General features: G+C 40.0%; 1 protein-coding gene across 2 annotated transcripts; it reads left to right on the top strand.

The window, feature by feature from the left end:
• Positions 1-578: 578 nt before the first annotated feature.
• On the top strand, positions 579-9187 carry si:dkey-29p10.4 (E3 ubiquitin/ISG15 ligase TRIM25). Of its 2 annotated transcripts, none has more exons than XM_017711151.2 (7): positions 579-691; positions 2315-3153; positions 3380-3475; positions 5192-5440; positions 5576-5598; positions 6598-6746; positions 7037-9187. In XM_017711151.2, exons 1-7 carry the CDS (start codon positions 655-657, stop codon positions 7591-7593), a joined length of 1950 nt encoding a protein of 649 aa, XP_017566640.1. In that variant the 5' UTR covers positions 579-654; the 3' UTR covers positions 7594-9187. The 2 variants fall into 2 exon arrangements, with proteins under 2 accessions (XP_017566640.1, XP_017566639.1); XM_017711150.2 differs by having other exon boundaries at positions 582-895.
• The last annotated feature ends 5750 nt before the right edge of the window (positions 9188-14937 follow it).

The raw sequence follows: 14937 nt of genomic DNA, 5'->3' as shown, positions 1-14937 counted from the left end.
GTTCTGGGATTGACTCCACATACAGTTTTCCGTTTTCTAATAGTATCTAACGGCAACCATCAAACATCATCGTTAGGAAGTAAAATCATCATCGTCTTCAGCATGGGAGTAGTCTGTTTGTTTTTTCTGCGAATGAACCCGACATTATGTTTTATCGTCGTGGTTTTCTTCTGAAAGTTTCCGTATTAAATTATCTTACAATTAGTATGGCAGCGTTTATATATATTCAGTGTAACTCTTGTTGCCCAGCAACACGTGGTTCGCTGTTTTTCCCTCAACAAACAGTCTGTCGTGTCAGTGCGACGCTGACGTCGTTAACAGGCTGGCGGTGCAGGTGAGGCTGGCCTGCAGACTCTTTGATTGGCTAATGCAAAAAAATGACGGACAGCTCGTTCTAATCTGCGATTGGCCAATGCAAAATATAAGTGACGGACAAGAGCAGTTATTTAATTGGTTGATGCAAAAAATGATTGACAGCCTCCCGTCTCCAGTTCCCTCCCCTTTAGGGCTTCGGTCTGCAGCATTCCCCTTCTCGTTCACTGTGCAGCGACTGTGGTCCTGTCCCTTTAAGAGTAAACTGTCTCCGCCCACTGCATTTTACAAGTTTCGTTTCTCTCTAACTGCCACGCTTCGCTGTATTGCTAAGCTGATCAGATGGGGTCTTCACTTGATAAACCGGCTGGCCGTCCAGGTATTTGTCCATTATGTCATCACGAGTGTCGGAATCAGATCACACTAGGATGCAGGCACCGCTTTTGTCAGGGCTGCATTGGAGAACTGTGGAGCGGCTCCTCTACGGGTCCTTATTATTGCCCCGAATGCAAATACGAATGCCTGGAGCCTCCAGACTTCAGAGACCCCTATGAAGCCTCCTCGTCTGCAGCAGTGCACAGAAGTACATTGACCTCGCTTTTCCAGCTACTTTTATGAATTGTTTGTTTGTTCAATCGTTTGTTGTGCCTTCCAGTTTTCCGCTCGACTGGACGAAGTGCGCCATATTAGTGTCTACACTAGGCCTGACCTAGATGGTAACAGTTTGGCACGAAATTACAACGGCCATATCCACAGCTTTGTTATTTAAATAATGCAGTTTATTTTCGCGATATCTGTCACATCTGCTGACGTTTAACGCGTTCATTTCAGGACTTATAGTTACCATAGCCACAAATCCATCCAGAACCGTACACTACTGCGTTAGCCAGAGCTAGCTAGCACACTAATGAGTGCACTTCTGTGGTAGTATGTGGTTTCGGACACAGCCTTGGTGTATGATTCCGTCCTCACTTCCTGGAAGGCTACAACAAATGCTGCAATGCAGATTTCACTTTAAAAGAAATAAACGTGTTGTTTCACATTCCTTTATGTTTGTTCACTGATAAACCATGGAATACGTTAAAAGAGCACTCTGGCCAAATTTACTGTGGTTTAAAAACCAAGAAAAACTCCTGATGTATCTTGAAGATGAAAGAAGCATTTGAAAACTATCAGGGTTTTGCACTGTGACGGTTTGACAGTTCAACCTAAAATGAGTTCATGTGGAAACAGTTGAACTAGGTTTACTTAACTCAAAAATATTGGCACTTCAAAGTATTTATTTAGGTTGGATAAAGCTAGCTCATTTGCTTGTTAGCACATAAAGTCATTCTTGTGGGTTGAACTGGCCATTTTGGCGGGGTGGCAGACACATGAGGAGGTTTGAAATATTTTAGCCAGCTGGCTAATGAAGAAGCAGACCGGATAGCTAATGTCACTTTAAGGAAGCCAAATACCATACATCTGTATTTATTAGCCTCTACATTAGTGGCCATGCTAGAAGTCAGGGTTTCTTTATTGTATAATAAGATTTCCAATTATCTGTTTGCATAATGCATGCTGGGTGCTGTAGTGAGAGAACATTGATATATAACACAAAAGGGATATAAAATCATGGGAAAGAGATGATGAGGCTGATGGGTGCAATGCTGGGCTGTAGAATGTCATATAACAAATAAGATATGAAATCATAAGCTTGGACAATACTGTAAATTTAGACAAAAAATAGAGATAAACAATATCATCATGATTCAAATTCAGTTACGAAGTACCACATATGAGTGCTGCATACTTGATGTACAACTTGCACTTTCTCTGGATGGTATAATTACCATATAATTACCAGCTGGGCTTCTAATATTACTTAATAATGTATAAAGTTAACTGTAGTCTGCATAGGTGGCATTTGTCCATGCCCTATTTTGGTTCTTTAATTATTCATTGGTTTCTATAGTACATCTTTGCATATATTGAACTGTACTATCACTGTTGTGTTTTTTAGACTTAACTCTTGGGAAAAGACTCTCTGAACGCTACTCCCCCAAAAATGTGCTTGGGAAAAGGAAGTTTAGTTCAACTACCTTTAGGAGGTCCAGTGAAGGCTACAGACTTGGCACAGGCCCATCCAACAGCAGCCCAGTCTCTGTCAGTGATTCTTCTGATCCTGATACGCCACCAAAAAAGAAAAAGGCCACAGGAATGCCTTTATCAGAAGACCAAGGAATGTCTCCCTTGTATGACACATCCTCAACAGAAGCTACATCCCCAGTAAATAGCACACCATCTAAAAAGAACATGGCATCAACCAGTAAACCATCACTGGAGAATCCTATGAGAGAAGAGGATCTGGAAGAGCCATCCTGTAGTGGAATAGAGACGTCCCAACGAAAACCAGCATCTCCAGCAAGTACTCGTCCCCACCAGTGCTCTCAACAAGCCAAAACTTCCTCAGGCAGTCCTGGGCAACCGTCACGAAACGTTCCAGCTCACAATGACACATCTCCAGTATCTGGTAAGGAGGGGCCTTCCAATGAGAGCTCAGTGCATTGCCACTACTGCTCCAGTCGAGAGCAGAGGTCAGCTGTGAAGACCTGTCTGGTATGCGGGGCATCTATGTGCCCAGAGCATCTGCAAAGCCATTTGGAATCACCTGTTTTCCAGAGCCACCCACTTGTGCCTGCTGTGGAAGATGTGTCACTTTGGAGGTGCCAAGAGCACCAGGAGATGAACCGCATCTACTGCCGTCCTTGTGGGATGTGCGTATGTACTGTATGCACTGTAATAGGCTCGCATAAGGACCATGCCTGCATCAGCATCAGAGAGGCTGAGAAAGAGCTTAGGGTGAGCAGACAAAGACAGAAAGAGTTTGGCATCAATTAAGCATTTTGGCCAATGTCCTACAGAACAGCAATAATTTATTATAGCTACATTTTGACTATGGCTCTTTCCATAATAGCTATTTTTGTTTTGTCACCAAATTCAAAGTCTTTGTAGTTCTATGCAGTATGCTAATAATTGACTCATTTGCCATTTCTGCTTGTTTATTGGAAATTTGTCAATTTCTCAGGGCACTCTGAATAGCGAAATGAAGAAGATACAGACAAAAGAAACCGCTGTCTTGAAAAGAGTAAATGAGCTCACAGAGATCAAGAGCAATATTCAGGTAAGTGTAATTGTTTTTACTTGAGATCCTGATTTATCAGTACATGACTTGTGCAGAGACTTGTGTCCCTATGCAGTGTTTTAGTTAGCCTTGATAAAGTGAAACTTTACAGGAGATTATACAGGATTATCTTCTAATACAGCTGCAGAAAGTGTCTGACTAGACTCTAGGAAATTGTTATTTATCCCTAGTTCCTGTACGTTAGATAAATTACAACTTCCCAAAAAGTTGGCATGCTGTGCAAAATGTAAATAAAAACAAAATGCAATGATGTACAGATCATTTGAACTCAATATTTAATTGAAAGTAGTACAAAGATAACCTTTCAATTGTTAAAACTGAGAAATGTTATTGTTTAAAAAATATGTTATTTTTTTTTAATATATGCCCATTTTGAATTTGAAGCCAACAAAAAGGTTGGGACAAAGTAACAAAAGGCTGGTAATGTTGTGTAATTCCAAAAAAATACACCCGGTGGTTGATTAACAACAGGTCAGCAACATGATAAAAAAAGCATCTCAGACAGTCTTTCAGAAGTAAAGACGAGGAGGGGTTCACCAGTCTCAGTAGTGCAGCTGAATTGTTGCAGAATAAAATTAGTAAAATAGCAAAGAACTGTTGCTTTTCATCCTCCATGGTACATTGACAGATTCAGAGAATCTGGAGAAATCTTCGTATGCAAGAGACAAGGCTTTGTATACAAAAAACAGTATTTGCTGGACATGATCTTTTGGGCCTCAAGTGGAGATCATTGCATGGGCTCAAGAACACTTTTGAAAACCACTGTCTGTGAAAACAGTTCATCACTGCAGCCACAAATGCAAGTTAAAACTCTAAAACACAAAGAAGAAACAATATATGAACAGGATCCAGAAACACTGCCACCTTCTTTGGGCCTAAGCTCATTTAAAATGAACAAGGTGAAGTGGAAAAGTGTCCTGTGGTCCAACAAATCAACATTTGAGATGTTCCAACATTTTTGGAAATCATGGACACTGTGTCATCCTGGATATAGACCACTCAGCTTGTTATCAGCGCACAGTTCAAGAGTCAGTATTCATGATGATTTAGCAGTGCATTAGTGCACATGTGACGTACACATCTGTGAAGGCTCTATTAATGCTGACTGATATATACATGTTTTTGGCAACATATGCTGCCATCCAGACGACATCTTTTTTTAGGGAAGGCCTTGCTTATTTCAGACAACGTCAAACCACATTCTGCATGTATTACAACAGCATTAATACATATTAAAAGAGACCAGGCGCTAAACTGTCCTGCTTGCAGTCCAGACCTGTCACCCACTGAAAAATTTTCTACATTATTCAAATAAAAATACACATGTATAAAACAAAAGTGGAAAACATTTCAAAACAACAGCACTTGGTCGCCTCAGTTCCCAAATGCTTACAGAGTGGTGTTAAAAGAAGAGGTCATGAAACACAGTGGTGAAAATGCCCCTGTCCCAACTTTTTTGGAAGCATCAAATTCAAAATGGGCAATAAAATTTCTTAGTTCATTTGAAATATTGTCTTTGTACTATTAACAATTAAATATGGGGTTTAAATGATTTGCAAATCATTACATTTTGTTTTTATCTACATTTTGCATAGCATCCCAGCCTTGTTGAAAATGGGGTTTTTGATATATTGTTTGTAGTCCTAAATGCTAAGTGTATTTATGTTCCTACTTTTCACCCCATCATTCTTGTAGGAGGTGGTAGAGGGCACACGGGCCTTTGTTGTACAGCAGTATCATGCCATGCGGGAGGCCCTGGAAATGGAGGAACAGCAGGCCCTGAGCTGTGTAGCCCAGGAGGAGAACAGAGTACTGGGAAGCATTGAAGAACAAATTGAAACACTGAATCAGGGACTGAGAACTATCCAGAGCGCTTTCAGTTCACTGCATACATTAGCAGATGCACAAGGATCATCCCGACCTCAGGACCAGGCCTTCATCATGGTACGACTGCAAGTGCTGCTGGGAAATGAAGATTTTAAAAGAACGTTTTGAGTAATATTCGGTTGTACAAACACTATAGAAATGTTTCACTGTATCATCACTAAAAAATAGCAAAATTCTTTTTTTTCTTTTCAGGAGTATAGAAAGATCGCCAAAGGGTAAGATGGTTATTTTTATCCATGTTCATTTTTTTAAAGAGTTTGTAGTTGCATGTAGGATAATTTGAAAAGAGTGACGACGCCGACATGTCAGTCAAGCGAACCGAAACTAAATACCGGACGTTTGTGATATTCCGCCCGAACATTTTTTTAAGTCTCAAAAATAATATACGTTAATTAAATTAATTATTTTCAAAAGCTGAGCCGCATCAGAGGCTCCGGAGCCGCGGGTTGCCGACCCCTGGCCTCGTGATCTGACCATAGGATCTGACGCTTCTCTTGATCTGACATGCGCAGGTTTCACTGTAACCAACACCAAGGCCGAGCCTACTAGTCATTAAGCCAGTCAGACACAGGGCGGGCGGGACTTGCTTTGACCAAACAAATTGATAGATTCAGTAGGAAATCCCGGGAAATACACGTGCAAATTTTTTTCCACTGTCAACGCGAAACGTATAAACTCAGCCATGGAACACAACTATATTAAGCCTGGGGAATATATATTAATATATTATATTAATATAATATAATATAATATAGAAGCAATAAGGTATGTGACTAGTTAAAAACAGGTATGGATTCCTGAGCAGGCCTGCTAGTCCCAAGAGTTCTGGTAATCTGCACAAGCTTCTGAAATATAGGCTTATATTGGGTTTGTTTATCTCATGTCTGAATGTTGTTCATGTATTTCAACAAAATTCAACACAATCTATCATTGAAGGGACTAATTCAAAAGCAAAAACTCTTTGACAGTAATGAAGATCAGGGTTATACATAGACGTATATCTGCACCCAGGGGCCAACAAGTTATGTGTTAAGTGTGTCGCATACATAGCACCCCCACCCTGCTCACCTCCCGAGCAGAGAAAAAAAGTTCAGGCTCAGGAATTTTTTCCCACTATCACCCCTGCAATTGCCAAAGTCTGTTTGGTAAGTAAGCAGAGTTGGTTAGCCATAAATTCACCAGTAACACTTCTTCATGTCCCCAACCTTCTCTAGTTTTAATAGACTATCAGACCCTATGGAGAACCTGGAGCCAGTCGAGGAAGTTAATCAAGGCAGACTGGACTGCCTGCAAGGCTGGACAGAGAGAAGACTTGAGATTGTAATAATATCAGTGCCCCACCGGGACCCGTTCAGACTGTTGTGTAAGTCCTTCACTGCTGTAATCATGATACTGTAAATATGTTTCCTTGAGCTCCCATATTTAAGAAACTTTAATGATATAGGTTAGATGAATTAGGTGTGCACTTTTTTTACAAGTGCAACATATAGTATTCTTGATCCCACTCTGCAAACATCTATTACTAGAAGTAGACCATCACAAGCCTCTTGAATTGGGCTGTTATTACACTGTAACATGCTATTTCTGATCCATGAGCTCAGTCTGTTCAGTGTGATAATCCATCTTCAATATTTTGTCCTGTATTTCCTGAAGGTGGTGTAAATCTGACTTTGGATCCTGACACTGCTCATCCAAAGCTGCTCCTTTCTGCTGAGAACAGAGATGTGGAGTACAGTGAGATCCAGCAGGCCTACCCAGAGAATGACTCTCGCTTCACTGTCTTCCCCCAAGTATTGGGCTCTAAGGCATTGTGCCAGGGCCGCCATTATTGGGAGGTGGAGGTGTCTTTGGATGAAGGCCGCTGGAAGGTGGGTGTCAGTGACGGGCAGATAGTCAGAAAGGGACAGAAAGATAGCTGCCGCATTGGCTTCTACCCAAACTCCTGGTGCCTGGTGTATGAGAAGGGCAAAGTGGAAGCACTGCATGATAAGATGACCTCAGCTGTGTGTGTCACTGGACTCCAGAAGGTGGGGATACTCTTGGATTTTGAGGAGGGTTGCTTGACATTCTACAGTGTGGCTGAAGAGGGCACTCTTACCTTGCTCTACAGTTTCCAGCATACATTCTCTGAGCCGCTTTACCCTGCTCTTGCTGTCTCAAAAACACGGCTCTCTATTTGTGACCTGTTTGCTAGACCTGCTACAGAGTAGTGTGCTGCTTATAAATAGCAATGTTTCATTGCAGTATAATGTTCTGGAAAACACTGTCTTTTCTAGTAGTGTTCTGTAGAATTTGTCTCTTGCAGTCATAGTAAATTGTATTTTTATACATTGATATTTTTTATCATGTGTATATGATATGTCATATCATACATAAACATAGAACAGTATCTACTGAGATTTGATAATGTCCATACCACAGTGTTTTCCAGTCCTTATGATTCTTCTTATGTAGTGAGCCAATACTTCTTGACATTCCATTTATAACATAGTAATTACTGAAATGACTGCAAAAACAAACCACTGTTATCAATATTCTTTGTACTGATCACAATAAATGAGATAATGTACTGCATTCCCATACTAACACAAAATTTGTACATTTTTGCACTTTTCAGAAATTACTGCTTTTTGTATTTTAGTGTCAAATAAAATTGACTATGCTTTTTGTTTGCAGAGAGCAGAGTATCCTTGATTTAAAGAGCTTTTATAATTATGATACAGGGCTGTAGCTGTTCTAATCAGACTGTAAATGTCCACATTAGCTATGGTAGAATATTTGCCTTTTGCTCAAAACTGATTTGCACTTGTCAGTATGAGATCATCTTGTATCGACTCTAGTGCACCTGGTCCCTCTGGCACTCTTGCTGTACAACAGAGAGAATGCTAAGGTGTTTCATACTACAGACCAAGATCCCTGTCCATCAAAAAATAGCCCCAATCTTTGTACTGTCCTTGCTAGTAGAAATTCATCCATCAATAATTTCTGGTTTAAAAAAAAAAACAAAAAAAACAACCAACTGGAATCTGGGATTTATCTGGTTTAAAATAAAATATCAAAGTTTGAAATGAGGTGTGAGCAACAGCAAACCAGTCCAGGAGCTGAACCAACACAAAAGCACAAAATTACAACAAAAAGAGAAGTAGGAACTGTAAATAATTAAGGAAGGATTTTCCTCACAAATATGCAAGTATAAATAAAGATTACTTCTAAAGATAGCCAGAGAGGAGAGGGCAAACCATGAATGTCTGGTAACTGCCCCCTCTCTGGGCATGAGTATGAAAATGACCGGTGGTGTGATCTGTTTAGAACAAATACCTGTTGAATATTGGAGCTGTTGATGAATTAAATTCATCAAATATTTTGAATCTTCTGCAGTGCCAGATGTAGGTAATTTAAGATCTATTCTTCAGACATTTCTGTTCTCTGCAAATTGTGTCTAATATTTAATTCTCTCTAGATGAAAGAGAAAAAGCTGTTCATATTACTGATGTTTATTTTACTAAGCATACTTTGTTCAGCTAGTGCTTGCATTCCAGAGAGGCCCATTGGAGTGTTAATCGTTTCATTAATAAATAGGTTTATTAAATGTATTAAATAAGAATTGCTGCTAATGGACCCTTGATCAAGGCACTTAACCCTCTGCTCCAGGGGAGCTGTATCATGGTTGACCCTATGCTCTGACACTGGCTTTCTAAGCTTGGATATATGAAGAAAGGTGCAGTAAGCATTACAGTATCCGTGACACACTTTTATTTCTTTTATTTAATTTGTTCTTATACAATAAAGATAAACCATTCTGTTGTTCTGATTTTTCTCATTCATGGTAAAAAGTGGTTTGTCAGTTCAACCTAAAAACTTCATGTGGTAACAAAGAGTTTAACAGGTTTTATTCAACTTAAATAAATACTTGCAATTAAACAAGGGAAAGACAAAAAAGTTGAATCTATATGAACAAAATCTTTTATATCAATTCAAACCTCAAAAGCACTTCACATCAACTTATACCCTGTTCCACTTTTGCTACTTTACAGATTTACATACAATATTGGATCTTCATTAATGTGTTCAGTTGTTTCTGATGTTTTGATGGAATGAATGTTTTGCAGCTGCAGAGCATTCTGGGCATAAAATGATCTGTTAAGTTTTAAACGAGTGAACTTTGCACTGACAAATGCTTCTTAGCGATTATAAAAAGCTATCCAACAACCTAAATGTTTCCATGTAAGTGATCACATTACTGTGCCCACCAAAGTCAATAAAATAATAATTTCTGATACAACAGCATCAACTTGCAGTACAAAAAATGGTGACCCATGGCTGAAATTCAGATGCCCTCAAATACAAGATATTCAGTCTTTCATGGCGATGACTGGCTTTCATGACTGATCATGGCTTACATGGCTTTCATGACTGATCCATCTGAGACTTATTCTCATCACATCATTTGTCTTTGGCATGTGGTCTCAGCTGTTCACACATTGATATATGCAAAGAACCTTTTCTAAGTTGTCATTAAGATACAGTGCAATGTCACATTATCATAATCATGGTCTCCCAGCTTCACATCTTCCATTTTCATTTTTTCTCTGTAGTATTTCCAGTTATTTAATAATATACGTTTTAGCTTGAAACCAGGCATTCTGAGATGTTATGGTTGCATTCATCATGTTCCACATCTCACTGTTTTTATCCTGCAGAGCAGTTTCCTTATTTCAGGTCAGCTGTTTTTGGCAGCTCTTTAAAGTCCCTCACGGCTCAGCAGGTGTAGTGCCATAACAACAATTTTATGCCCGTGCCATACCATGCCTGGACTGTCCAGATATATTCTCTGGGGTCCTCTTGCTTCCAGCTGCCTCTGCTGTTTGGCTCAGTGAACAGGTGCACAACTGTTTCTCTTTGATTTAACAGGCAAAATAAATCACTGAGCCTGCCAACAGCCTTCTGTCCATTGATCATTCAGGTGCAAAGTGTTCTGGCCCCCCTGAGCACTAAACTGCTCTGAAAAGGTGGAGGGACACAAGTTAGTAGTTCAGTATACAGAGAAAAGAGAACTCGGAAAACATTTTCTGATCCAGAATTGGCAAAACCCAAAAGCATTTGCTTGCATCTCCGCCTAAGAACACTCACCAAAAGCAGATTATGGCATAATTTATATTTGTGAATACCTTCCCCACCTATTATAATGCTGGAAGAAGAAGGTATATTGTGTCACTGATTTTTCAAACCACTTGAAATGACTTTGTTTACATCTCAACCGCTTAATTATGCAATATTTTTTGGAGACTTGGTGGAGTTCCCCTTCAAATGGTCTAGCAAGCAAGAGATTTTATTTTGCCACAACTGCTGAGCTAGTGTCTATGATTTGGATTTTAGTCTTGAATGGGTCACCCACACATCTTTATATCTCAGATGTTTGCTGCTAGATTGTTTCAACTGCTGTTTAGAACTAACAGTAGGTGCAGTAGAAACAGTATTAACACTTAATGAACTCTTAACACTTAACATTTATCTGCCTGCTACATACCTCAGAACAAAGCTCTTTTATCTAGGAGAAGGAGTAAAAGCAGATGATTAGAGACCTAGGATGGGCAGCCAGCCAACTACTAGAGAACCAGCAGATAAATTGCCTTTAAAATGTTGTTAGATCTGCTGCACATTGTAACTCCAAAGTTTCATGGTAGTAAGAAACTGTCATTGTCCCATGCTAATGATGAATTGCCAATTTATTGACTCTTAAAAGGAGTCAATAGTGAAACAAGCAGGTATGTCTATATTATTTCCATTTTATTCGAAACAAACTCCCTACTTGGTTACAGGTGTCACATTATGTTCCTAGGCACATGCTGCTGGTCCTTCAGCTGGGGAAAGTAATACCATATATTAGCTACTGTATCACAGAAAAAAAATACCAAACTGAGTTTTTTGTGCTTAACTCCGTTTTAAAGCTTATCTCAGAAGCTGGTTAAAATGTTCCCCCTAGAGAACATTTCAATAAAAATTTGTTTTCCTAGCCCCGATAATATAGTTATCAACTCCTGTTCATCAGCATTAGGTTCCAAACTAAGAAAGCAGTTAATGTGTGTCTATGATCCATGACAAATGACCTGTCCAGGAGTAGAATGGGAAAGCCCCTGATGACCCACATTTCTTTTCCTGTCTTCATCTCCGACGGACAACACTGAAGAGCTGGAGAGATCAGTCTATCTAGACAATAACGTCCTCCTTTAGCGCTCTAGTTAAAAGCTGAAGGATTAAAAAAATCACCAGTTTGACAGCTGAGTTGTTGTCTGAGCTGATGTGAGATAACAGTTCACCGTAGTCTGCAATTTCTGATTAAATTGTACTGGCATAACAATTCCCTAAGATTTTATAACTGAGCTCTTATATTTGAGGGTTTACCTTGCTGTCATTCTGAAGTTCAGCTCACTTCACCTGGGAAATTTATAGCGTCATCAGTGTTTTTTTGTTTGGGAATTGATAAACTAAATATTTTGGGGAAAGTGCAGAAGTTTAATTAAATGTAGGTCAAAGCTCTTTAAGGAAATGTATAAAAAATACATGCACAAATTAATCTGTTTAGTTGAATCTGAATCTGTTCTTTCAAACCCAGCTCCAAAAAGTTGGGACAATATGTGCAAATAAAAACAGCTTAACTTTTTTCATAAATTTAAGCTCATTCTGAAACTGATGCCTGTGACAGATTTTGAAAAAGTTGGGACAGAGACAATTTAAGACTGGGAATGTTATTAAATATTCTGAAAACATTTTAACAGAGGTGATGTGATGCTTGGGTACAAAAGGAGTATATAGTAAAACCCTAGACCTTTATGACCAATGACAGGTCAAGACTCACCACTTCTTCTTTAACAAGGTTTTGTAAGGATTTTAGGTATTTCACCCTCTGTGGTACACAACATTATTAAAGGATGCAGGATATCTGGAAAAACCTCTGTAAGCATAACTGCAACTGAATGCCTGCAACCTTTGTTCCCTCAGATGGTGCTTTATTAATAACCAGCATGCTTCGATGAGGAGATCACCACATGGGCTCAGGAATTTGGCAAACTGTTGTTAATAAACACTGTTGCTGCATTTACTAACACTACACTATGCACTGCAGAAGATGTACTGTCAGTAACATAGAGAAACACTGCCAACTTCTCTGGATTCAAGCTCATCTGAAATGCACTGATGCACAGTGGAAACGAGTATTGTGGTGTGATGAGTCAACCTTTCAGAGCAACATATGCTGCATTTTAATGTCTTTTTCAGCGTCCTTAATTAATATGTAATCAGAGAGTGAAGGGGTGCACTGGTCTACCTGTCTCAATGTGACAGTGGAAAAGTGATGTAAGACAATAGTAAACATGCTCCTGTCTCAACTTTGTTGGAATGTGTTGATATTCATATAGATAGATAGATAGATAGATAGATAGATAGATAGATAGATAGATTGCAGTGTTTCAGTAGCAGGACATATAATTTCACATAAACTTACATATACTGTGCAGAAAAATAGGAAACAGAAATAAATCTAGACATAAGTTAAAGATTGGAATGAGCATAAATTTACAAAGCAAACCATTAATGTTCATACAGTAAAAGAGCAAATGTCATGTTTTTGTACTATTTTCAATTTAATATAGGTCAAACTAAATTGACTAATCATTGTTTTCTGAAGCAGCTTAGAAGATGCATTTAGTACCATATATTTTAATAGATACATGTTTAGTTTAGGAGCTTGTCCCGGTGGACGAGAGGGTCGCCTCAATGCAAATAAAAATCGCAGAGAGGAAAACTCTGACTGTTGTGTGTCCTTATGCACCAAACAACAGGTCAGAGTGTTCGGTTCGGCCTTCTTGGAGTGAGTGGGCGGGGTTCTGGAAAAGGTCCCGCCTACAGATTCCATAGTCTTACTGGGGGAGTTCAATGCTCATGTTGGCAATGACTGGGAGACCTGGAGAGGCGTGATTTGGAAGAACGACCTGCCCGATCTAAACCCGAATGGTGAGTTGTTATTGGACTTCTGTGCCAGGCATGGATTGTCCATAACAAACACCAAGTTCAAACACAAGGATGTTCATAAGTGTACATGGTACCAGAGCTCCTTGGGTCAGAGTTCAATGATCGACTTTGTTGTCGTTTTATCTGACTTGGGACTGTATGTTCTGGACACTCGGGTAAAGAGAGGTGCTGAGGTGTCAACTGATCACCATCTGGTGGTGACTTGGACCAGATTGCAAGGAAAACTGATGGTCAGACCCGGTAGGCCCAAGCGAATAGTGAGGGTGTGCTGGGAATGACTGTTGGAGGCCCCTGTTCGGAATTATTTCACCTCCTACCTGCTGATTTCAGAGGAACAATGCGGATTCCATCCCGGCCATGGAACAATGGACCAGCTTTTCAACCTCTCGCGGATTGTTGAGGGGGCATGGGAGTTTGCCAACCCAGTCTACATGTGTTTTGTGGATTTGGAGATGGCTTATTACCGGGTTCCCTGAGATATCTTGTGAGAGGTCCTCCAGGAGTATGGGGTACTCTGGGCCATTCGATCTCTGTACAGGCAGCAGCAGTAATGCGGTCACTGTACCAAACTGTAGTGGTGATAAGGGAGCTGAGCCATAAGGCAAAGCTCTCTGTTTACTGGTCTGTCTACATCCTGACCCTCACCTATGGTCATAAGCTGTGGGTAATGACCGAAAGAACGAGATTGTGAATACAAGTGGCGGAAATGAGCTTTCTTCACAGGGTGGCGGGCTACACTCTATTTGATAGGGTGAGGAGCTTGGCCATCCAGGAGGAGCTCGGAGTAGAGCCGCTACTCCTCCGCATTGAGAGGAGCCAGCTGAGGTGGTTCGGGCAACTGATTTGGATGCCCCCTGGATGCCTCCGGTGGGGGTGTACCAGGCACAGCCATAAGGCCCCTGGGTCATCCTAGGACCCGCTGGAGGGATTACATCTCCAAGTTGGCCTGGGAACGGCTTGGGGTCCCTAGGAATGAGCTGGAGGAAGTTGCAGGGGACAGGGTCATCTGGGATTCTCTACTCTCCCAACTGCTACCCAGACCCTATCTGGATTAAGCAGTCAACGACAATGATGATGATGATGTATAGTTGTATTTTGTGGGGTTTATAATTTTACTGTTTTGTGTAAACTGTCCAGTTGTACAATTAACAATGAACAGAAAAAAATTGAAAACTAGAAAAAATCTGTATAGGAATTAAGTCATTTATGCTTCATAAATACAGCTTTGCACCCAACTCTTTTTCCCAGAAATCTTTTTTCCTGTGGGTTTGGTTTAGTCTTGACTGAATTTTTGCGAATATTGTATTTACCACCTAATATAATGCTAGAAGAAGATATATTGTGTCACTTAAAGGGGAACTCGACTGTTTTTTCAAAATGTATGCTATGTTATGTATACAAAACCACCAATGAGCCTACATATATCTTCTGAGTTTTATATGGAATGTTGATGATGGTAAAACAGTGGAAAATCTGGAAAAAAAAAATGTTTTCAGGGGCCATTTTGTCTTACAATGTCCTACAAA

This window comes from Pygocentrus nattereri, chromosome 7 (assembly GCF_015220715.1).
Source record: "Pygocentrus nattereri isolate fPygNat1 chromosome 7, fPygNat1.pri, whole genome shotgun sequence".
In the NCBI taxonomy this organism is placed as follows: domain Eukaryota; kingdom Metazoa; phylum Chordata; class Actinopteri; order Characiformes; family Serrasalmidae; genus Pygocentrus; species Pygocentrus nattereri.
The sequence above is the reverse complement of the archived record's forward strand: the minus strand, read 5'-3'. Positions and strand labels throughout refer to the sequence as shown.

Excerpts from the sequence above, each read along its gene's own strand:
- si:dkey-29p10.4 (XM_017711150.2), top strand. The coding sequence starts at position 655 with ATGGGGTCTTCACTTGATAAACCGGCTGGCCGTCCAGGTATTTGTCCA. Across the intron at positions 896-2,314 it reads GTCTGCAGCAGTGCACAGAA|ACTTAACTCTTGGGAAAAGA; the intron begins GTACATTGACCT and ends TGTGTTTTTTAG. Across the intron at positions 3,154-3,379 it reads AGGCTGAGAAAGAGCTTAGG|GGCACTCTGAATAGCGAAAT; the intron begins GTGAGCAGACAA and ends TCAATTTCTCAG.